General features: G+C 34.7%; 3 protein-coding genes across 10 annotated transcripts; 1 reads left to right on the top strand and 2 right to left on the bottom strand.

Annotated features, from left to right (window-relative positions):
• The first annotated feature begins 4,717 nt into the window (after window positions 1-4,717).
• Window positions 4,718-9,533, top strand: LOC100792658 (ADP-ribosylation factor GTPase-activating protein AGD7). Of its 2 annotated transcripts, none has more exons than XM_014762958.3 (4): window positions 4,718-5,652; window positions 5,867-5,944; window positions 7,750-8,347; window positions 9,232-9,533. In XM_014762958.3, exons 1-3 carry the CDS (start codon window positions 4,888-4,890, stop codon window positions 8,344-8,346), a joined length of 1,440 nt encoding a protein of 479 aa, XP_014618444.1. In that variant the 5' UTR covers window positions 4,718-4,887; the 3' UTR covers window position 8,347; window positions 9,232-9,533. The 2 variants fall into 2 exon arrangements, with proteins under 2 accessions (XP_014618444.1, XP_003537172.1); XM_003537124.5 differs by lacking the exon at window positions 9,232-9,533 and adding an exon at window positions 8,657-9,084.
• Window positions 9,534-9,919: 386 nt separating this feature from the next.
• Window positions 9,920-10,882, bottom strand: LOC112998117 (cation/H(+) antiporter 20-like). The gene is made up of 2 exons (XM_041006322.1): window positions 10,414-10,882; window positions 9,920-10,304 (listed from the first exon to the last, which is right to left on the bottom strand). Exons 1-2 carry the CDS (start codon window positions 10,849-10,851, stop codon window positions 9,966-9,968), a joined length of 777 nt encoding a protein of 258 aa, XP_040862256.1. The 5' UTR covers window positions 10,852-10,882; the 3' UTR covers window positions 9,920-9,965.
• A 3,101-nt stretch (window positions 10,883-13,983) lies between these two features.
• Window positions 13,984-22,071, bottom strand: LOC100793717 (kinetochore-associated protein KNL-2 homolog). 7 transcript variants are annotated; one of them, XM_041006320.1, is made up of 9 exons: window positions 19,374-19,531; window positions 19,178-19,263; window positions 18,787-18,931; window positions 18,245-18,392; window positions 17,541-18,119; window positions 17,287-17,345; window positions 17,063-17,139; window positions 14,836-14,895; window positions 13,984-14,344 (listed from the first exon to the last, which is right to left on the bottom strand). In XM_041006320.1, exons 1-8 carry the CDS (start codon window positions 19,437-19,439, stop codon window positions 14,868-14,870), a joined length of 1,188 nt encoding a protein of 395 aa, XP_040862254.1. In that variant the 5' UTR covers window positions 19,440-19,531; the 3' UTR covers window positions 13,984-14,344; window positions 14,836-14,867. The 7 variants fall into 7 exon arrangements, with proteins under 7 accessions (XP_040862254.1, XP_006588721.1, XP_006588725.1 ...); XM_006588658.4 differs by lacking the exons at window positions 19,178-19,263; window positions 19,374-19,531 and adding an exon at window positions 21,078-22,071; XM_006588662.3 differs by lacking the exons at window positions 13,984-14,344; window positions 19,374-19,531 and adding an exon at window positions 21,078-21,123 and having other exon boundaries at window positions 14,576-14,895.
• Window positions 22,072-23,397: the final 1,326 nt, after the last annotated feature.

Raw genomic sequence — 23,397 nt, 5'->3', positions numbered from 1 at the left:
TAAGAAAATATGATATATATATATATATATATATATATATATGATCAGTACCCTACAAATAAAAAAAAAATATTGGACATGCAAGACTTTTGTTTTTTGGCACCACAAAACGTACCAGATCCCCAACTGAAGGGACAAGGAAGATGGTTGCGTCTCTCTCTGTTTTTCTTTCTCAACCTTTTCTGGTTAGTGTGTAAATGGACCACCACATATCCATCGAAATCCTCTCTTGTATGGTCATAAAATTTGATTACAACACAAACTAAATTTGGTTGACACTGTTTTGGCTTGGTTTTCTACCTACCCAAACAAGAGAATATCTCAAATGAACCTAAATTAATTTTAAAATAAATTTTTTGTAAGATTCATTTATGGTATTTTTTTCATTTATATAATATTCAACCTTCTGATTCTTATATGATGTGAGATTTGACTTTAAGTTGTACTTCAACAATTTTTTCTTCAGGTGTAAGTCTCATTCATATAATACCAATTGTTATGCAATTGAGGGAGATAAATAAAAAAATTTACACCAATAGATTATGAACAATCACTTAATGAATTTGATACAACACTTTAACTCAAAACTTTAAGATTGAGATTTATTGGTCTTATTCTCATTTATATGGGCTTCAACTTTTTCCTTTTATCTGAGGTGAAATTTCACCTCACACTTGAATTCTAATAAAAATAAAATTAAAATTTAATGTGGAAATGTTTAAATTTAGAATATAGACTTATATTTGGGATGTGGATGGCTGGATTTGTGGCAAACGGCTGCAATGCATCTGGACGATGCGCCATCATGTCAATGCACCGCTGGGGGAGGCAATTGCACTCTCTATTTATCAAGTTGAAAGATTTTGATGTCCCGTTTTCATAATTGAATCGTTTTGTTTTGTCATTGCTTTTGCTAGCTGGAGTTGAATATTAGTTAGTCTCATCCACGATTTCGTGGTCCAAACACATTTAATTAACAGATAAAACAGCTAAAGATATGATAAAGACCGAATTAATGTTTAAAGAGAGTAATTAAACATACGCCCACCAACTCGCAAAAGAAAAAACAGGTTAGTAAATTGATAATGCTTTAAGCAGTACTACTATTTGTATTTGGATGCCAATTACAAAACAATTATGCCCTCTTTTCATTAAAGACACATTATTTCAAGGAGGTTACTTGTACGTTAGCAAAGAGCGGCGGAACACAATTGAGGAGGTAGAGTGATTTGTAAGGAGTTAACTTGAAATTATTTTAGCATAGTAATAATATGAACTATGAAGTCTCAAAGTGATACCTCATACCTATACTAGAAGATGAGTCGTAGTATTTATTAGTGAATTTAGTTGACCTTGAAATGTGTGGCAAATATTATCTTTGGTGAATTTAGTTTCTTGAAATGTGTGGCAAATATTATCTTTGGTGAAATATGGGAAGTTATTAAATGTCTTCAGTTCTGTTCCAATCAACAATTAGAGTTTAGTTTGCAATCCTATCAACAAGTATTTGAAGTAACAAAATACAACTAACATCATGGAAGAACATGTATATATATGAGACTTTTTTAAGAGAGCGTTATGTCTTAAACGTAATTAGATTGTCCTTATAATCTACACTGTTGTAGGTTTAACAAGCCATTTAAGATTTTGTAGTCTAGGGTACTGGCCTTGACTTAAGAGATTGACTCTTATTGTCCTTAGTAGCCAAAGGGACCTGGTTGAGATGTCAAGTCTCTATTATTAGGGTACCCCAAGTGGAGTATGTTGGACTAAGCTTGTTCAAATGCCAGCCGCGGATTGAAATATGATTATTACACAGTTCAAAATGCACCATATAAATCCCAAAAAGCAATCATTTCACAATTAAGATGTATATATACTAGTAAAGAAGGGCCTTTCAAAAATAAAGTATAATTTGTATGTATGAATAATTTTAGGTTTTTGCAAATAATGTTATATTACTAGAATTATCTATATAATTACATATTATCATTGTATAATAATGTTTTTTAATTGCTAGAATAATAACTACTTTTTTATGCATGTCATTTCTTTTGTCTTTATCATATTGTTTCAACGTCGAACTTTATTAAAGTAGTGTCTAATAATTGTCACACACTTAGATATTTTTCATGTCAATGCTATCTAAAGTAACCAAAATAATAGAATAATAGATTAAATCAAACAGTGAGAGACATCAAGTAGATTGATTGTCATAAATATATAGAAAGTGCATATTATTTTATTGTGAATAAATGTGACATAATTAAATAAAAGAGAGAGAAAAATCAAATGGGATATTGTGATGTTAAAAAAATACTCTAAAAAAAATCAAAACTCATTAATATTTTTTACGACATAAATCTTACCATAAATTCATTTTATGAAATAGATATTAAGAATCCACTAAGTCTACTACCAAATGAATCTTGCACTCTCCTTAAATACTTTGGAAAAAAAAAATTTAATATCCATAATCGTTCTACTTGATTTTAATATGAGTGTTTTCATTAGAGATTGGAGAATAAACACATTATTGTGGTCTAAACCAAAAAAATTAATCTCACACTCCTGAACACACATTATAATATAAAATTTATAATTAAAAATTGTTTTAATATATGTTTCGATTAAATTCAATAGTTAAAATATTTTGGACTAAAATATAAAGCAAACGTGCACTAACCAAAAACTTGATCGGAGAAGTGATTTTGTTTTTCTATTTGTCAATAGACAGATATTTTGGGTCTGAATTGATTTGGAGACAGACATAACGTATAGTGCATGGCCCAATGGCTCTTGCACAACACAGTTGCTTGATCCGCTGATTAAGGTGTTATCTAACATCTATCAACCATCGCATTACAAATGCCAACCAGTTATAACGGTTAAGGTCAAATGAAAAAGAATTGCTAAAACTTAAGTAAACATTTCAGCCAGCCTAATTAAGAGGAAACAGAATTATATTTTTTTTCAAACTCTGCTGCTTGATTTCCAATGCCGTCAAGCTCAAGCACATTACTCGCCATACCATTTTGGGATTTGACCTCTCAATAGGTATTCTACGTCTTGGTACGTTTGAATGGATAGTAAGTTGATAGTATTTTAGATGTTGAACAGATTGGTAGGATTTTATAGCCTGCCTTTTCATTGTGAATGGGCATATATTTATATAAAAATAAATAAGAATGAGCATATGCAATAACTTAAAAAATATAAGATTATTAGAAAATGGTGAAGGAAGGAGGGAGGAGGGATAAGTTGGGTTTAAATATCTCAATTGATATTTTTAACAAAACTAACAAATTAATATTTTAAAAAAATTACAATAACCTAACTTAGGAATCATGACATCATTGACCTCGGGTACAGTACGTTTCAGAGAGGAAAATATAAGGAAAATAAAAACTTAAAATGCTTATTTCAATAAAGGAAGGTAAATAAGGAAAAGAAAAAACAATTTTTTTGTTCACTTTTTCTCCTAACAAATCATGAACCTACTTGGGCCATACTCCATTTCCATTTTATTTTTTTGTGGTAAGGGTCTTGTCGTTATTTTAACTTTTCTTTGGCACTTACTATTTACTCCTTAATTTTGTATGTACACTCCATTAATTTTATTTATTTTTTGATGACCCATTATATCCTTTTTCCTTAAACCAGTACACCCTTTTTTCTATTTCAAAAGTGTATTTTCAGAATTGGTATACATTATTTTGGAAGAGGAAGGATCCACTTACTTCAAGAGTAACTTCTCATTCTTACCATTCATTTTTTTAGTTCTAATGAATATAATTAATTACTTATTAGAAATAAAACATACCTTAACCAACACACCTATGAGTTTCTTCAGCCTGCAATGGTTGACGTTGAAGACCTAAATTAGAAAATGAGCACTTATTTAAACGCACTTAAAGAATAGAAGTCATTGTCAAAAGCTTTGTTTTACAATAGATGAAGTTAATAATGAATGTATCTTGAAATATAGTATCACATGAAAAAAATGCACAACATTATATCATGAATATGGATGAACATGATGTTCAAAGTTATCGTTTAAAGAACAATAAAGATATGATGAAAATAAGATTTTGTATAGATTAAGATTTAAAAAATAATAAAGATAGGATGATAATAAGATTAACAGACATGAAGGTGTCAAATAAGGGTTTAAAAGGCTAAATCTGATAGAAAATATTATAAAGGGAGAATGGAGATGTACTTAGAAAATGAGGCTGTAAATAGTAAGTGTCCTTTGTTTTTCTACTATTTACACTTGCTTACAATTAGCCCAGCGTCTTAGCCCAATCATAACTGGATCCATGCTCCATAATGAGTGGTAAATAATTAACCCCTGACGTGACAAATTTGGCCAGCCCACTACAAATAGTCAAATAGTGAGAGAAATACAAACAATAAATCTTTTAATATACTTTATTAAACATATTTTTAATATTATCAAAAATTTGAAGGAATTATAAAATAAATTGTTTCTCATTTATTATAAAATAATTTTTGCTTATAATTTATAATTTCTAAATTTTCCCTGTTAGTACGGTTTAGAAGTCAAAAGATTTAAATTTTATTTTTATAGTTGAAATTCTTTGCAATATGTGTGAAATACAAATAATCTAAAAACCTAAATCTTAAATAACCTTAAAATTAAAAAAAAAACAATTTAACCTTAAATAAAATAAACAATATTTCTCCCTGTCCCTCCGACCAAACACAGTGTTGATTCCCAAATCCCCATTAGTTTTCAAAATAAAGACTTTGCGTGGCACCCACAAGAAGGCCACACAGTCACCACCACCACCACCCATTTCTCCCGGTGCGCGACTCACTTTATTTTTATTCATCCTTCCTTCCTAACAGATCCGATCCCCGATGGCGGCGGCGTCGCGGCGGCTCCGGGACCTGCAGTCCTCGGCGGGGAACAAGATCTGCGTGGACTGCTCCCAGAAGAACCCTCAGTGGGCCTCCGTCTCCTACGGCGTCTTCATGTGCCTTGAGTGCTCCGGCAAGCACCGCGGCCTCGGCGTCCACATCTCCTTCGTCCGATCCGTCACCATGGACTCCTGGTCAGACATCCAGATCAAGAAAATGGAAGCCGGCGGCAACGACAAACTCAACGCCTTCCTCGCCCAGTACTCCATCCCCAAAGAAACTGACATCGTCACGAAATATAACACCAACGCCGCTTCTGTGTACCGCAACCGGATCCAGGCCATCGCTGAGGGACGTCCCTGGCGCGATCCGCCGGTGGTGAAGGAAAACCTCTCCGCCGGAAAGGGGAAACCGCCGCTGACACAAACGCGGAGGAACAACGATTCTGGATGGGATGATTGGGGTAACGAGGGGAGTCCTCGGAGCAAGAGCATGTCGACCGGGGATTTTAGGACTCTGAATGGAGCCGGCGGAGCGCCGGCGAGGTCCAGGTCCACGGAGGATATCTACACGCGGTCGCAGCTGGAGGCGTCAGCCGCGAACAAGGAGGGATTCTTCGCGCGGAAAATGGCGGAGAACGAGTCGCGGCCGGAGGGGCTGCCGCCCTCGCAGGGAGGGAAGTATGTAGGGTTTGGATCCAGCCCGACGCCGCCGCCACAGCGGCGGAATGATGCCCAAAACGATTACTTCTCTGTCGTTTCGCAGGTGAATTGAGTCGATTGATTTTTTTTATCGGGCAAATGTTAATCGTTAGTTTCTTAGTTTTTGTTAGCAATGGAACCCACGATCTTTCCTCCTTTCCTTCATCCAACCTTATATCTTCCTGTTCGTGCATTGCACTCGGGTTTGTTTGTTTGTTTTGATGAGTTGGTTTGTGTTTTTTTTAATATTTTTTTTATGATGTGGCGTTTGATTGCAGGGGATTGGGAAGTTGTCTTTTGTTGCTGCCTCTGCGGCTAATGTTGTTCAGGTTGGCACGAAGGAGTTCACTTCCAAGGTATTCTGCATTGGCTTTGTGCATTGTACTGTACCATTTTTTTTTGCAATCCTTATTATTGCACTGTATGATTGAAATTGTGGACAATTGCCAGCTGATGCATCCATAATTGTAGTTGCATTGTTGTTACTGTTGAGACTTCAAAACCCTTGAAATTGGGGCTAAAATCGTGGTTGCGGACCATCTTTTAATAACTTGCAAAAATGTATGCTTTTTTTTTTCTGGAATACACATTTGAGAGGTTCCTGCCTTGCATTGTTTCAATGTGTTGCTTCTTCCTGAGTTTAATTTAGTGTATTTTAAACAAAAAACACTCCTTTATTTCTTTGATCAATACAAATAAAGGAAGAAATGAATGTTTTTCTTCTCATATATAGTTTAGTTGGTATTGTCCCTGGGAATTGAAGAGGTCATCTTTGTGTCTGAGTAGCATGAATAAAAATCAATTATTTTTCTGTAACTTTGGTGCTTTCACTGAGTTTTGCCTTGTTTTTGGGGATTGCCAAATGCAATTGAGAGCATAATATGATATGGAAGAAAACTGTTAAATGAGGTCAATAGGGAACAAAGTGTGAGATTATATTCAGATGAAAGCTTAAAACAATTTCCAAAATTATTTTCAAATAGATATTTATGCACGTCTGTGGCAAACGAATGAATTTTGCCTTCATGTTCTCTTATTCATGAATACATATCTAGTCTGTTAGAACTAAGAAGATATTTTGTTGTTCTACACCCCAAAAAGTGTATTACGTGACCTACGTTCTTGAGTCATAAATGTGATTCAAGTATTGAAAGTAAATTGTGTTCTCCAGTAGTGTAAATGTCTATAGGACCCCCCAACGTGCTTCTAGAAATACTCTTTAAAATGTAGCATGCCTTTTTTTGTAATAGCTATTGGGATATAACTGCTCAAGACATCATTTTACTACCTAAGGAAATCATTGGTGATATGCTACATATAGCATTACATACTATAAGTAGGAGCTTATCTTTAATTTCACATGGCAACCATGGGGCATTGGTTAATTGTTGTTGCATACATGTCAGTGTGTTATTAATGACCGTGGTTTTGAGGATGTAGGCTGAGTTTGTTTTATAGTTGGAAAATCAATTCTCGCACTTTCTAATAGAAAAACAGGTTCCCATGAAAATATGTAGTTTAGGTTAATTTATGCATGCATCTCATATTCTGTTTAAATTCAATACCAACTCTACTCAACTTTAAACCATACTGGCACGTAGTAACCTTGGTTAGGTCTAGTAGTCAAACATTTACTGTTTGAAGAAGTGTATGGTTATTTTTTATTGGGTATCAGTCTTATCAGATTTGTTATATGCTAATAGATGTGCAAGTTGTTGGAAATTGTAGACTGACAGAGATTAATGTCATTGCTGGTTCTTGGAACTTGAACTCACTTTAGGGCTCATGTACCTTCATTTGTCTTTTTTTCTATAGAGGCTTAAATGTCTTTGTTTCTTTGAACTTGTATGTTTTGTATGAGTACTATAATTTGTTATTATTAATTATGAATAGTTCATGGGTTTTGAATATTTTATCTATTTTTTAGAATGCACCCATGTATAGGAGTATTCATTATTAAGTATATATAGAAAAAAATAATTAGCATAGTGTTAATCTCACTATCTGCTATCACATATTCACATTTTTGGGGTTGGTGACTCTGTGCTGCTATCTGGGATTGACTAAAAGAAATGTTTCTTGCTTTTTATACTTACATGGCAATGGCAATTTTGTTGTTTCAGTTTTTTGTTTGGCTGACTGACACTACTATTTGTTTCAGGTCAAGGAAGGTGGTTACGATCATAAGGTGAATGAAACTGTCAATGTTGTCACTCAGAAGACATCAGAGATTGGACAGAGGACTTGGGGCATAATGAAAGGAGTCATGGCTATGGCTTCCCAGAAGATTGAGGAGTACACTAAGGATGATCCAAACTGGAAGAATGATAACTGGCAACGAAATGAGAATGATACAAATGGTTATTATCAGGATTTTAATCGAGAGAAAAAAGGATGGAATTCTTCTACTGGAAGAGAACAATCTTCATCAGGGGAATATAAAACTGAAAGCTCTAGCTCTTGGGATGATTGGGACCACAAAGATAGCAGGAAGGAAGAACCAGCTAAAGGATCAACTCATTCATCAGGTGGGCAGTTTAGTACCTACAACTCAAGCTCTTGGGATGATTGGGAACACAAAGATTCTAGGAAGGAAGAACCTGCTAAAGGATCAGCTCCCCATAATAATGATGATTGGGCTGGCTGGGATAATGCCAAAGATGATGGATTCGATAATATTTATGAAGGTGCTAATAAGAAAGGTGTTGGTCATAAGGGGAAATCTGATGGCACTTGGACAGAGGAAGGCTTTCTCTAAGGTTTGTACATTATGCATTACTGTCATTTGCTCAAACTGATTTCTTAATACCCCTCACAATTGTCTATGTGAACCATGAAATAACAGTTGGGCCCTACTGCCCACTTGGTTATGCAACAATAGTTCCTCATTTTAACCCGTATGCCTACGGAAATTCATAAACTTCTAATGCATACTACTTGTTTGTGTATTGTGGAAAAAGAAGGGGGGAGAGGGGACAGGTTCAACATGTTGATATTGAAATTATAATTAGCAGTTTTATTTTGTTGTTGTTAGTATTGTTATTAATGTATGTTTTGTTCTACCGCAGATTTCAAGGTCATAATTTGAAACAAATTATTACTTGTTATACTTCTTGGACCCCAGGGGTGATTGGACTTCATTACCAGTTTCGTGATTTGTTCCTCAAGTGACAAAAAAATACTGTAGTTTACGCACTGATGGCATGCAGGCCAAGCAGGGGCGCCACCAACCAAACATGATACTCGATTTTCAGCTATAACTTTTAATCCCATTGTTCCTTTTTAAACCCAGACCCATTCTTCTCCTTTCCATCGTTTCTTCAATATTCCCTTCTCTTTTGTAATTTTTGGGAATGTTCGTTGGAGAGATAGTATCCAAAAATGGGCTAATCTCCCAAATATCAATTCTTAAGAGCATTATTGCCTGCGTAGTGCGATGAAACATTAATGGCAGGGAAATTTCAGAAATGTAGCCTCTTAATTTGACTGCTTATAATTTTATGAGTGCCCTTCCCTCGCCTGTTTCTCATAATTTAACGTTGTTATTTGTCAGAGAATTTTAATGAATGGCGTCAATTTCCATGACTAACTTAACGTTACACTCTTCTGTTTTTGGTTATTACGCTCCAATCTGTTTGTTCAGTACCAGGAACACAAGTAGCGGCTCCAGCACGATGCTAATATAGGACGAAGAAACACGAACAGACAGCAGCTCCAATAAGAAGATGAGCAGCAGTGGCGCAAGAGAAGAACGTTGGCACGAGGAGGGGTAAAACTTTCTGCACTTTCACTATTGCTTTAGACATTTTTTATTGGATTTCGGAAAGTGGAATCCAATGGAAAGTGCAGAAGCAAGATGTTTCGCTTGAGCCCACCATTTTCTTCCAAATATTTTCACGCCATGTTCAACTTACCAAACTAGTAATGAACTTCCAACATTTCCTCGGTCTTTGACTCTCCTTTCTGTGTACCAAACAAAGCAATAATGATGGCTCTAGCCTCAAAATTTTCATGCACACGAGTATTTAAATGCAACTGTTTAAGACTTCAACTTGATATCATTAAGTTAGAACAATCTCCTCCCAGCTGTTCTGCTCGCTCAACAGTGATGTATTAAAATTTTAAGACAGGTTTATCACATGCTTGGATCTCATTTTTATCATTTTCTTTAGAAAATTTTGAAAAGAAAATAAAAATAATGTTTTGTATTTGGTAGTGAAAATATATCAATTAAAAATGGAAATGGAAAACAAAAACAACTTATTACTTTCTTTTTGCTGAGTTTTATTACTTTCATCATTTCCTTCACGGAATGTTAAAAATAAGGGGAGAAATGAAAATAAAGATATAATTTTAGGATTATTAATAAAAAATATTTCAAATCTGATAAAATAAAAATATTCCAATAGAAAACAAAAATACAATTAAATGCCATTTAAGTTGTTGAATTACTAATACTGAAGAAACCACATCATGTGTTGATGATGCTAAAATGTCTCCAATAGGACCTAATTCATCGGGCTCTACCTGCCTGTCTACCAAATCTGCCACCAAACTCAACGGAAATCGACCTTTCTCAATAATTATGAGTTCATACTCCTTACTTCGCCCTAATGCTAACACCTCTTCCATAATATTACTAGCTACCTTCTCATCACACTCTACCATTCCATTCCACTTGCTTTGGAACCTTGCCATTGTTGCATCATCTAGCTCCTACAAGCAATTAATTAAGACAAATCAATACGAAGATTTCCACAAATTAAAAGCATGTATAAATTTTCAAGGAACTAATATAGGTTAAAGTATAAGCAAATGTATATACCTTTTCATTTGGAGGGTACACTTTAGATATGGCTAAGTTGTAATTTTTCCCATTAGTTTTGCTTGGTGAAGAGTGTGACATGTCATTACCTTCCAACACATCTTTGTGAATGAACCTCACAACAGTCACTTTAACCGCTGGATGGTTAGATATTCTATCCCCCAACTCCAAGGCCTCACGATCATCATCGGGCCCACCAAAGAACAAAACACAAAAATGTTGGGTCACGGTCGTAGATAGGACCAAATATCCTCTATCAACAAGCATAGCCACAGTGCAAGGTGCATTCTTAAGTACCCTTTGGTTCACACCTCTCCACCCATGGCCAATATTTTCCTCCGTTTGGTGTTGGGAAACCTCATTATTATTATCCTCCTCATTTTCCATTTCCACCTTCCTCCATCGCTTGTGGAAAGGCAAGATGATCATGGTCACCATTTTCTTATCTGCCACGTGGTAAATATATCATCATGCATAGTGGACAACGAAGAGATAGTGGTCTTGGACTGAACTGAAACTTGACCCAATTGAGCATGGGCTTGGAAGGCCCTATAAAGTTGCTCTAGCCACTCAACATGGTTAGAGCCACTCTTATTATTAGTGTTCTGAGCCAAGATGATGGAGGAAGAGTGTTCTGTGAGCTCAACAAGGTGCATGATGAAGAGTTTGAGGGAGGAGTTTTGGATGCTCTGAATTGCCTCAATGAAATTAATGATAGAAGGAGACCTAATTTTCTTAGGGTTTCAAAGGATTTGTCGTTAGTGTTTTAATAGATGGACAACACTATTGGGGTTGTAATGAAGGTGGTGAATAGAGCCATAAGAACCAAAATTGCAAACATTTCATCGTTTAACACCTGTAATAGATATTAAGAACCTCATAAATTTGTAAGTGAAACAAAAAGAAATTCTCTTGTTAATTAAAATTAGAAATCATTTGGTAAAAAAATTTCAACATCAATACCACTACTTGATCTATATTGGCTTCATTATTAATTTGATCGGGGATAAAGTTTACATGAACGCAAATTACTACATCAATACCATAAATTCTTGTCAATTTACCTCTAATGACATTCTTCATCTCAATGAACTAAAGACATCCTCCAGTGTAGTCCAGCAAATTTACTTATTCTAAATGAGAAAAAAAAACAAAATATAAATATAAATCAGACAGTGGTGTAGTGAAATAGGTTGTGTTTGTAAAACGGTTTGATCTGTCTGTTGAACGTTGATCTTTCAGTTTTCTTCAGTAGTCATGTTTAGTTTCTTGATTTGTAGGTGCTGAAACGGTTAAACAAATGCACTCTTTGAAGTTGGCGTTCCAATGAAACTCTTCCCGACAACTAATTCTGGCTGCATGTGCATATATAGCATCCATACTCATGCACTATGCGAGACAGATGATCCAAAAATGGTCGAGGACCCTGGTGTACCTCGAGGTTGCTAGACGATTCGATCAGAGATGTTTATTCAATCATAAGAAAATAGTGATTTTTTATATATATCATATTATGGATATATTTAATTTTAAGAAAATTAATATTCATTTATGTTGATAATGAATGAATATTGTAGCTGCAGGAGAGAGTATTTTTTTTATCCGTGTCAAAAAATTTATAATATTTATATACTATGTTCGACTAACAGAACTAAATTTCTTTGAGGTTGTCACAAAGGTTTGAGGAGGAAAGAGAGGAAACGGCTCACGACAATGATAAAGGTGATTTGGATTAATTTGGACTATTAGTGAAGTCTTCGTTGGAGGATGTTTTGATGGTGGTTATATTCAATGGCATCGTTGCCGTTTAATTGTGCAAACTGGAAAAGGAGAGCGTTTTTCAAAGCAGATGCCAAGACGTAAAAGAGTGACTTTGGTTTAAATACTGAATGAAAAGTGAGAAAAAATATCTTGTGGGGTAGCTTTTAAGTAGCAACGTTTAACAAGCGCTCCAGTGATAATTAACTGGTAAGCACTTACCAACCAGTTACCATATGTGACTCATTGCTATGGCAAGTTTTGTTTGGCAAGTTTTTTTCATAATTATATTCACTTTTCTATTTTCTTTCTTTTTATTCTTTCTCCCTCTTTTTATGTGGGCTCAGGTTTTTTTTTTTTCTTTTACATATTACAATTATTCTTTACAAAAGACAATACTGTTCAAAATGGCAAAGGCAAAATTTCGTTAAAGAAAAACCAAGATTAAATCCTTCATTTTTTTTCTGAGGTGCCATAAAATGTTTTTCCATGAAATTTTTAGAGGAAGTTAAAAACTTTGGAAGTGACCATGGCAACTCCCTATCACCCCTTAACTCCCACCATGACTGCTTGAGCCAAACAAAATTGTTGTAGATATCAAAATTCTCATAGAAGTATTTAACATAATTGTGTATCTATCATTTAGGACTCAAATTTAAAATTAGATAGTTTTGTCTCAAGATTTTCCTTGTAATTGGATAAATTTATCTCAACATATTGTTAGATTAAAAATTTCTTTTACATAAATCATATTTACAAAATTTTATATAAATATAAAATTATTTAATACCACATTCTTATATAATTTAATATATACAGTTTTTAAAATATATACAAATATAAATAATTCGATCATCCTCTTATTGTTCATTTTTAGATAAAAGTTAAGATAACATATAATCATTATTCAACGATTATATTAAAAAAATCATATTTTATATAATTATTGATAATATAATAATTAGTAATTTTAATATAATTATTATAAAAATCAGTAAACTCAGTAAAAAGAAAAATCAATAAACCTAATATAATTGGGTAATTATGGAAAAGAACATGTATTTGATAATTGATTTACCACCACAAACCGAGGAAGGAGGCAATATATGTTTACCAGCAAAACGATATAGGATCTTTGCTAGCATCTTTTGTAGGGCGATCACCGTCTTCCTTAGGCATGTGTTGGGTGAAGTCATCGTGAATCACACTCGAGGATAATTTTGGACATACCACCAAGAATGTCCATGTAGTTGAAACCTCTAATCATGCTTACCTTTTAGGTCGAATACGGCCATGTCGTGGACTGTGGATGTTATCGTACAGCACCTTGTGCATATTGCTCTTGGTTATTTTTCAAACTCTTGCCAATGTTGCAACAGCTTTCCGACAAATAGATATTTTCATTAACAGAACTTGTTAGAGCATGCAATCATGCACCTACGATTCTAAGTTATGATTGCAGTTTGAATTTTGACTTCACAGTGACTGGTGTTATATACAAGATGCTAGTGGTGTTTTCTCAAAGTGTGACAAGCGATTTGACTATTGTTTTTGCCTAGTGGAGGACAGTTTGTGCAAATTATCCATTAACCACAAACTGGTCTAATATCGCACCTATTGATCCAGTCTTTTTTAATTCATTTCATTAGTTTGATTTTTATATCCAAACCATTCAAAAAAAGTTTTAACATCAGTTTGAGGTCCAAAATTATTAAGTTCAAAAGTGATTTTAAAAAATACCAAAAATATAAAGTACCCTGGATAGGGCTGTTCATCAACAATCAGAGAGCAAGATAAATTTCGTCACGGGTATATAAGTTATTCAATGACCAAATCAAAGAATAACCAAAGGTGGTTCATAGAAAATGACGTCCAACACAAAGTGCATGTTTGTTTCCCCATTAAAACCTTGGCTACAAATTCCAATGCATCTAAACGGCCATTTGTGCATTCTGAGACACCAAAAACAGAAGTAATTCCTTAGTTACTTCGGAAAGAACGACAGTTACGTTGAACCAAACAGTCAAAGAAGGTTGGAGAAAATTATCATGTCAATTGTCAAGTAGCGCGGTTTTGTGACCAACACATGTGCGAATCAACACTCCATTTCCCAACTCCACTGTTTCTGTCTGACCTGATCCCTTGTTGTCCAAACGCTCACCACAAAAAGAGACTAGAATGATTGAAAAATCATTTAGTGGGATATGCATATTAAAATATATTAAGTCAATGGTATCAAATATAAAAACCTTAGTCCATTTATGTCAAAATTAGTAAATCGTAATGCAGGCTCATCTTAACCATTCCCGGGGTGAAAAAATAACAAAAACCAAGGTTTTATTCAACCGCAAGCATTTGAGTTCAGGAGCAGTTTGAGCGGACGAATTGTGTACAAGGAGCATCATTTTTCAACGTCAAGACATTTCCATGTTTTCTGGGTTAAATGTACTGTCTACACCGGATAACACCCGGACTTGGGTCATCAAAATCAATGTTGAGAGGGGCAAACTTAATTTGCATGTTAAGAAATATATACAAGGTATTCAACCGAACCATGGTATAATACACCATTGTACATCTGATCTAATTAGTAAACACTATCACACAAAATATTCTAAGAACCACAACCAAAGAAGAGAGACTATTCACAGAAAAGATCCATACCATGAATCAGACATTTAACTCCCTTTCCTGCATCACGCTCCACGTTTCTGATTGCTAAACCTGTTTAACAAGATAACTATTTCAAATCAAATATGCCAAATAAATTGTTATTCTCAAAGCTCTAGTCCAGAACTCACCCTAATACCATGAGACAAGATAAATCATTTTTAATATTTATTGAGGTAAAGCATAACCATGTTAACCTACCTATATTATGAAGGAAGATAAGTCAGTTCAATTACAAGTTACAATTAATTTACTCGGGGACACATGAATACCCAAACCAAAGACATTATCAAAGGTTTATCTGCCGTTCAAAGATCAGCAGATGGGTTTTATTGGTGACTGGTGCCACACTGATAAAAATATGAATTGTTGTTGATGGTTCCTAATCTGGCATTGTTAAGGTCCTTTTATACTACGTGTCCAGACCTGTTGGCTTACATAGGATCAGAAGCCTGAAAAATCTGAGTCATGTAATGATACTCATCCACATGACAGATATCAAATTGACTTTTATGGTCAGAAACAAGAAGACCAAGAAATAAGTTTGTTTTGTCATTACCTAAATAAAAAGGAGAACGAGGAATGAGGAAGAAACCTCCCTCCTTGATATACTAGTCACCAACGTATTTATTTTAGGAATTCATCTCTTAACATCTGTAATATTTTTGTAATCTCTAAATTGTCAAGAATTTAGAAAATCCCAGCAAATCAAGGGATTTTAGCTTATAGAATAAGGAGATATTTTGTTTCCTAAACTAGTGCTGGAACTTCTGTATATATTCTATCTAATTGATCAATGAAATCATCAAGTTGAATCCTAATTCCAGATGGTATCACAGCTCTCAAGCTTGGGAAGCTCCGACTACATACTCTTGCAACCTCATTGCAGCCATTGATAGTTACCAGAAACAATGAAGTAAAATCAGAGACTGATTGTTGTACTAATAGTGGAAATTCTAGTCTGTATCAGGGTATGAGAAAACCAGAGCGATGCAGAAAAATGGAAAAGAAATGATAATCAGGGAAAATTCTAGAATTACCATTTCTCTCCCAAGCCTTAACTATTTCCCGCCTACCTCACCTCTCAACCCCCCCCCCCCCCCCCCTAATACCCTATCTTTCCCCCTACTGCCAACTAGGTAGTCTCTCACATGCATCATAGTTATCTTTTATTAGGGGTTCTATGACCCTTCAAATGAGGTAGTTATATCTGATTTTCAAACTTAACAAGTTGAAACTAAAACCTAAACTGTTGAAAATGACCAAGACCCCCCAATTGCCATGAGAAAAAGAACCAGAAAATGCAACAATAAGCCACTATACTCTCTATCAAATTACCTCTTTAAAAAGCTTCTCATCAACCCACAAAACTTTCCTTGTAAACCTGAATCTACCACCACACCTACTACCTTACCTAAGGCATTGTTTAATAAAAATTGAAGCAAGCCATGGATGTAGAGATGGAGGGATTAGAGAAGAATAAAATTTGGAGTTAGTGATGCTACAAGCAGGAAAAAAACCAGTTGGATGCAAGTGGATATATACTGTGTGGAATATAGAGCAGATGGGTCGATTGAAAGGTATAAAGCAATGTTAGTTACAAGAGGATTCACTCACACCAATGGAATTGATTATCTAGAGACCTTTGCTCCAGTTGCTAAGATGAATAAAATCAAGGTAATATTTTTCTTGCTGCCAATTATGGTTGGAAGTTGCAGAAATTTGAAGTGAAAAATTCCTTACACGGAGTTCTTAAGGAGGAGATTTAAATGGAACCACCTCCAGAATATGGTAAAAATGTTGCTGCCAATATAGTAAGCTAAAAAAGCACTATATGATCACTTAGGGCCTTGTTTGGTAGGGTTACTAGAGTCATGACAACCTTCAGATATAAGCAAAGCCAAGGGGATCCATACCCTATTCAAACATTCTGACTTCTGAGGCAGGCAGAGTAACAGTGCTGTAATTGTACATGGATGGATGACATTATATTAACCCGGGATTGTAGTTTAGAACAAGGTGATATGTTGTTTCATAAATAGTGCTAGAACTTCTGTGGATATTCTACCTAATTGATCAATGAAATCATCAAGTTTGCTCCTAAATTTTCCAGAAAACCCATCAAGTGTGCATAGATATTTTAATGTAAGGAAATGTTGTCCACACACAGAAAGTTATAATTTATTTTAATTGGAAACTTTCTTAACAACAAAAGACGTACCTACTCAATGATGGTGAAAAACCTTTACAAGGTGATATCAGAGATGCACCATCCTGAATTTCTGTAATCTCGTGGTCCTGGATGATAACATTAAAAAAGAAACAGTTAAAATATATGCATTTGGAGACATGATTAATGTGTACATGAGATATGATTAGGTGTGCAGGATGTCTACCAATGGCAGACAAGAAAAAAGGTCCACATCGCACAAGGATATCACATACCGCATTATAAATTGGTATTTGATTGCGCCAAAACTCTAAGGGAGGTAGAAGCAACCTACCTGCAACATAACCCAAGCACAAAGATTATAGTCTGAAGTAAATGATGTTTCAAATTACATCAAAAGAGGCTAACAATAGCATAGGGAGAGAGCATTGGATAACAGTAGAGTGCACAAAAATCACACAAAGCACATTTACGACTTGTAAGCATAATAAGATGGAATAGTATATACAGACAATAATGAAAAAATTACCGGATCTGGATTTTCTGAAACTCGGCGACTCTGGAGTAACTGTGGATATTTTCTGTTGGCTTCCCTTGGTCAAGTGGCTTAGATCCTTTTCTTGCGGATTTTTCACAGCAGATGCAGATTTATTTAGTTTTCCCTTAGGCCTGCCCACTTTTCTTTCAACTGTCACTCTCTTTTTCTTATAACAGCCTTCAGTCTTTGGTGACAATGTTCTAGAAATTCTGGATGCAGATTTTTTAACTAGCTGCCCAGATGATGTGCTTAGTTGTCTTGATGATTGTGACTGAATGGGTGTCACCGGACTTTTCAGTCCCTCTACATCACAATTCTCTAAGGCCACTAACGTAGAGTTCTCATTATTTGGATTCTTCAGAGACCCTCCAGAAGCAGGCTTCTTCTTCTGCTGGTGTACTTTAATATCATGCAACCTGGCACTACGTCTTTTCCCACCACTACTACAAGCAACATTAACCCCACCCATCTCCTTTGACACATTGCATTCATTTCCAGGGAATGACTTCTCGTGATCTCCCGGGGCCTCCTTTGGTGATGCCAAAGAAGTAGGAATGGAATTTTCCACGCCTGGAATAGTAATTAAAATATCTATATAGAGATTGGATAGATAGGAAATGATAAAACACCAACCAAGTATAAGAAATGACTAAACATAAATGCAAATCATTTACAAACATTGTTTGAATATTTACCATCAGATAAAATTTCTAGAGAACTAGCTGGTACATTATCAGGAACAGCACTACCTAAATCAGTGCCAGTGGTAGATTCTTCTCTGAAGCAATCTAGAGCATAGCTTTCCCAGTCTGGAGGAAAGCCAAATAAAAAACGGTTGAAAACCTAGCAATCAAGAAAAAAGAGGAGCAAGTAAAATAAATCAGATTGGAACAGAATACAAACTCTACTTCATAAAACGAGGAACAATAACCACCATGAACATTGACTCTTACAAGATCACAATAGACATCATATGATACACCAACATTTTAAAATAAGGCTTATCAAATAGAAAGGGAAAAGTGAAAAACACCAAGATCATCCTGTTTGGATAAAGTTTTCCATGAACACTTATAAGAGTTAAAAAATATATAAGAAGGTATTCCGACTATTCTCCAACAAGCTAAAATTAACTTAATAACTTGATTTTAGCTTATAAGAGAAACTTAATTCATTCTACCTTCTTATTCTCTTAGTATTCGCAGAGAAATTAATCTAAACAGGGAATCCTACAAACCTCAGCGGCAAAACCATTTTCGAGAGTGCGCTGCTCATTGATGAATCCACTGATCATGACGCATATCCCGTCTGCAGTCTCGAGAGAAAACACGTCATATCTTTTGATAACAGCAGCAGAAACAAACACGCGCATTGCCTCATCCCTGAATCACAAAATTAGATCGTTTAGGGTTTAGGGTTTTTGATAGTTGCCCAGAAAAAAATATAGATCCTTAGACTAATCACACAGCTTCATAATCAACTAACCATAATTGCATTCAATACGACCCTGCTGGAAGCAATTCAAATACGACACAGACAATACACTAAACACACGCGTTTTAAGGAGAAACAACAGAGGTGTGAAAACCCTAACGCGAAGGAAGGGAAGCGAGGAGTCTTAGGCTTACTTTCTCGACGAGACACCAGCGACGGCTAAACGCTTTCCTTGGAAGTCGTTTTTGGCTTTAATCAACCACCAATCGTACAAAGTGACCTTCGGAAACGAAAGAACAGCGTCAGAAATAAAAATCAGAGAAAGGAAAAAAAAAAAAAAAAAAGGAAGGAAGAGGTGAGACTGAGAATGAAGGAAGCGTTGTGAGTAACCGTTCGTTGGAAATAGGATGATACGGTGTCGTTTGAAGGAGTTGCAGTCGGAGTGGAATCAGCCATTAACGGTGAGTGGATACTGCGTTCGATGCTCACCCACTGTAGCTATGTTAACTCTGTTCCTGTTTTTTTCCCGCGCAAAACTCGAGTGGTTCTAGCTTCTAGGTTTAATTCAATTTTTTATCTCTAGTTTTTTATAAAAAAAAAAAATTAATCTCAATATTTTATTTTGACATATTTTATTCCTTCTAACAAATTTGAAAATGTTACTTAACCATTAACAAGTATAAAAATTGAGATAAAATTTGTAAAAAAAAAGTTTAATATAAAATTTGTCAAAAAAAAAACAAGAAAATAAGGATTAAAAATATAATTATACTAAACATAAAACAACATAGGATAAATCCACATGTTTTTAAAAATATATTAAATTAATTTGTTGGATAAAATTTGTCAAGTAGGCATTAGAACTATAAGGTCCAATCTTTTTCCTTTGGCAAAATTACACTTTTGGTTTCTCACTTTATCTTCAATTTCGCATTTGATCTCCCGATAATTTAATTCACATGTCAACGTCTGATAGGCACGTGAAATCGTTAACCCTTAGTGATAATTTTTTTTTACTCTCAAAGAAACCCTAAAAGCAAATCCCTAACCTTCTCTCTCCACCTCATAGCCTCCTCTCACTCTCTCTCATCCCCACACCCCTTTCTCTCTCCTCCCTTCTCTCCGCCTCCTGCCCTCGTTTCATGATCTTGTCCTCGGCATCCTCCACAGCCCAACCAGTGCCTCCACCCTAGCATCTCAATAGCCTCTCACCAGCATGACGAGCAACAATGAGTGATCGAGTCATACGCATAGTTTCACTACCATTACATTTTGTTGGAAAAACCGTCGATGAGGATGTTTTCTTCACGGAGGAGGGGCCTCCGCCACCGGGAAGGTGGTTGTTTCTGTCGACGGCGCATGGGGAATCGTCCGAGAGCGACGAGTCGGCTCGACATGACTTGTCCGAGTCGAGTTTAGGTGCCTTGCGAGGGAGTTTGCTGAGGAATTGCTTGAGCATGGCGACCCAGAAGGTTGAAACGGTAAATTTCAAAACTTTATAGGATGCATGAAATTGAGACCAAGAATTTAAATGGGTCGAAGGAAATTTACGATTTTGCAGCATGTGTTGGTGAGAAATTGAATCTTGAAGGGCGGGAAGTGGTAAAAAATGCAAATGAAATGTTACAAAAGGTGCAATGTCTCAGATCACGAAGTTTTGTGCTGTGATTACTTTGGGCAATGAAACCCTCTGAGTTGTTTCTTCTTCTGTTGTTGATGATGAATAATGTGATCCACACCATCGTGGAACTCAAAAATAAACAAAAAAAAGGAAAAAGTACAATGAGGCAATGACTGGTCAGGGATCGAGTTAGGGATTAGGTTAGGGATTGGGTTAGGAATTTTTAAAAAATTAGTTTTATAATTTTTGTCAGCTTAAATTTTTTTACCACAATAAAAAATTTAAGATGCCTATCAGACGTTTACACATGACCGTCGTCAATGTCTAAGCTTAACGATCAACGTCCAATTGAGACGTCCGAAACAAACATTGCAGGATTTTATAAAATAAGGGATCAAATTTGTAAACTAAATTACCAAGGAATTAAATGTAAAATTGGAGTTAAAGTGGGGGGACCAAAAGTGCAATTTTACCTTTTCCTTTCCCGTACTCTCTCTCTGCACTCAATCTCGAAACCCAGCCGCCATTGCCAACTTGTCTCTCTCAGATCTCTCTTCGTTGTTGACTCGCCGACACCACAAACGAAAAGAAACGCAGCATCATGGCCGGCAAAGGAGAGGGTCCAGCCATCGGAATCGATCTCGGAACAACGTACTCGTGCGTCGGTGTCTGGCAACATGATCGCGTCGTGATCATCACCAACGACTAGGTAACAGAACGATGCCGTCTTATGTCGGATTCACCGACACCGAGTGATGAGGGTAACGAGTAGGTTCAGGATCTTGTCCTTCTTGATGTCACCCCACTCTCTCTTGGGTTGGAAACTGCCGGTGGGGTGATGACAGTCTTGATCCCCAGGAACACTATACAATCCCAACAAAGAAAGAGCAGGGTTTACAAAGGTGAGAGAACAAGGACTGGAGATAACAACTTGCTGGCCAAATATGAACTCTCAGGCATTCCTCCTGCTCCCAGGGGTGTTCCTCAAATCACAGTGTGCTCCGACATTGATGGCAATGATATCTTGAATGTCTCTGCTGATGATAAAACTACCGAACAAGATCACCATTACCAACGACAAGGGTAGGTTGTCAAAGGACGAGATTGAGAAGATGGTTCAAGAGGCCGAGAAGTAAAAATCTGAAGATGAAGAGCACAAGAAGAAGGTACAAGATGAGAAATGGACGATGATGTTCCTGCTGGTGGAAGCGGTGCCGGGCCAAAGATAGAGGAAGTAGACTAATTTTTAAAAGTCTGATTTCATTCGCTTTTGGTTGGATTTAGTTTGTTTAAGACAATATTTGGTAGTACGTCGTTGAATGTTTTCAGTATCATGTTACTTTTTACTGTGTTTTAGTGGACACACATATAGGCTTTAAGCTTTATGTTAAGTCTTAGGAATGATACTGGGTTTAATACTCAGAAAGAGAAAGAAACTTCTCACTCATAATAATCTCAAACATATTTATTTATCCGTAAATGGTACTAGCAATGTTTACAATTAAAAACAAAAACTAATTTAATTTATTGATATTATTAAAAAAAATTAAACTATTCTGTAATATAAATATTTTTCAGAAATTAGTTTTAATATATTTTTTGATATATTTATGAAAAAAAAATTATATTTTTATATAATTATTAATCAACAAATATTTTAAATATGAAGTTTTAAACATATAGTCAAAAATTAATGTTTAGTATAAAAATTTTAACGTCACAATATCAATATTATTCAATAAAATATTTATTTATGAAATAATTTAAAAAAAAATTATATGATTTATAGGTAAAAATTATTTTATAGGATTTTAAAGTAAAAGAAAAAAAGTCTCGAGTCTAAGGGATGAAATTGCATTACATACTCAGACAAAAAGATTTTCGCTCATAATTGTCTACATAACTTGAATATGATTATTTTTCTGTGAATGATACTTACATAATCTTTATCATTAAAAAAATAATTTACTTTATGATATCATTAATGAAATAATTTAAAATTATCTTGTAATGAAAACATTTTTAATAAATTAATTTTAATATATTTTATTGTATATTCATGTAAAAAAATTAACATTTTAAAATTATTAATCAACAAAATTTTAGTATATAAAATTATTGAACATAGAATCAAAATTATATTTTATGATAAATATATTAACTAATTAGATTTAAATTAATGTTTATTATAAATCAACTAATTTGGACAGGTGTCAATCATTGATTGAGGGGTTTAAATGTAATTTTCATAGTACACTGTTTTGTTATTTAGAAGATAATAGATTATAACCACTATGTTTTTTTTTATAACTTCTTCATCGGTGTTTTTGTCTTCCGCATTCCGCAAGAAATTAAAGATATCAATGGCCTCAGACTTTTTAGTAGGGAATTTAGGTTCGATTTGGAAGAAGTGTTTTAAAAAAATGCTTAAATATTTAAAAAAATTAATTTTTATAAATTATATTTGTTTTATTTTTTTTCTTATAATATTTTAGATAACACTTTTTTATTGTTCAAAGCATTATCTAAAATGGTAAGGACTAAAAATAAAATAAGCATAATTTAAAATGCCTAAAAACAAAAAAATATGAAATTATAAAGATATTCAATCCTAAAAAAAATTCGAGAAAAGCAAAAACTACTGTTGTTGTATGTTCTAACTGGAGGAATTTATAGATATTATAATTAGCTTGTAGACCTGTAGTATTAGACATGGACATTTGGGTAAATTTTCACAAACACTTACAAGTGGGAAAAAATGAAAAGATAAATTGAACTTTTCTTATAAGCTAA

This window comes from Glycine max, chromosome 10, assembly GCF_000004515.6.
Source record: "Glycine max cultivar Williams 82 chromosome 10, Glycine_max_v4.0, whole genome shotgun sequence".
Classification (NCBI taxonomy): domain Eukaryota; kingdom Viridiplantae; phylum Streptophyta; class Magnoliopsida; order Fabales; family Fabaceae; genus Glycine; species Glycine max.
Note: the sequence above shows the minus strand (reverse complement) of the source record. Positions and strands in the feature narration are given on the sequence as shown.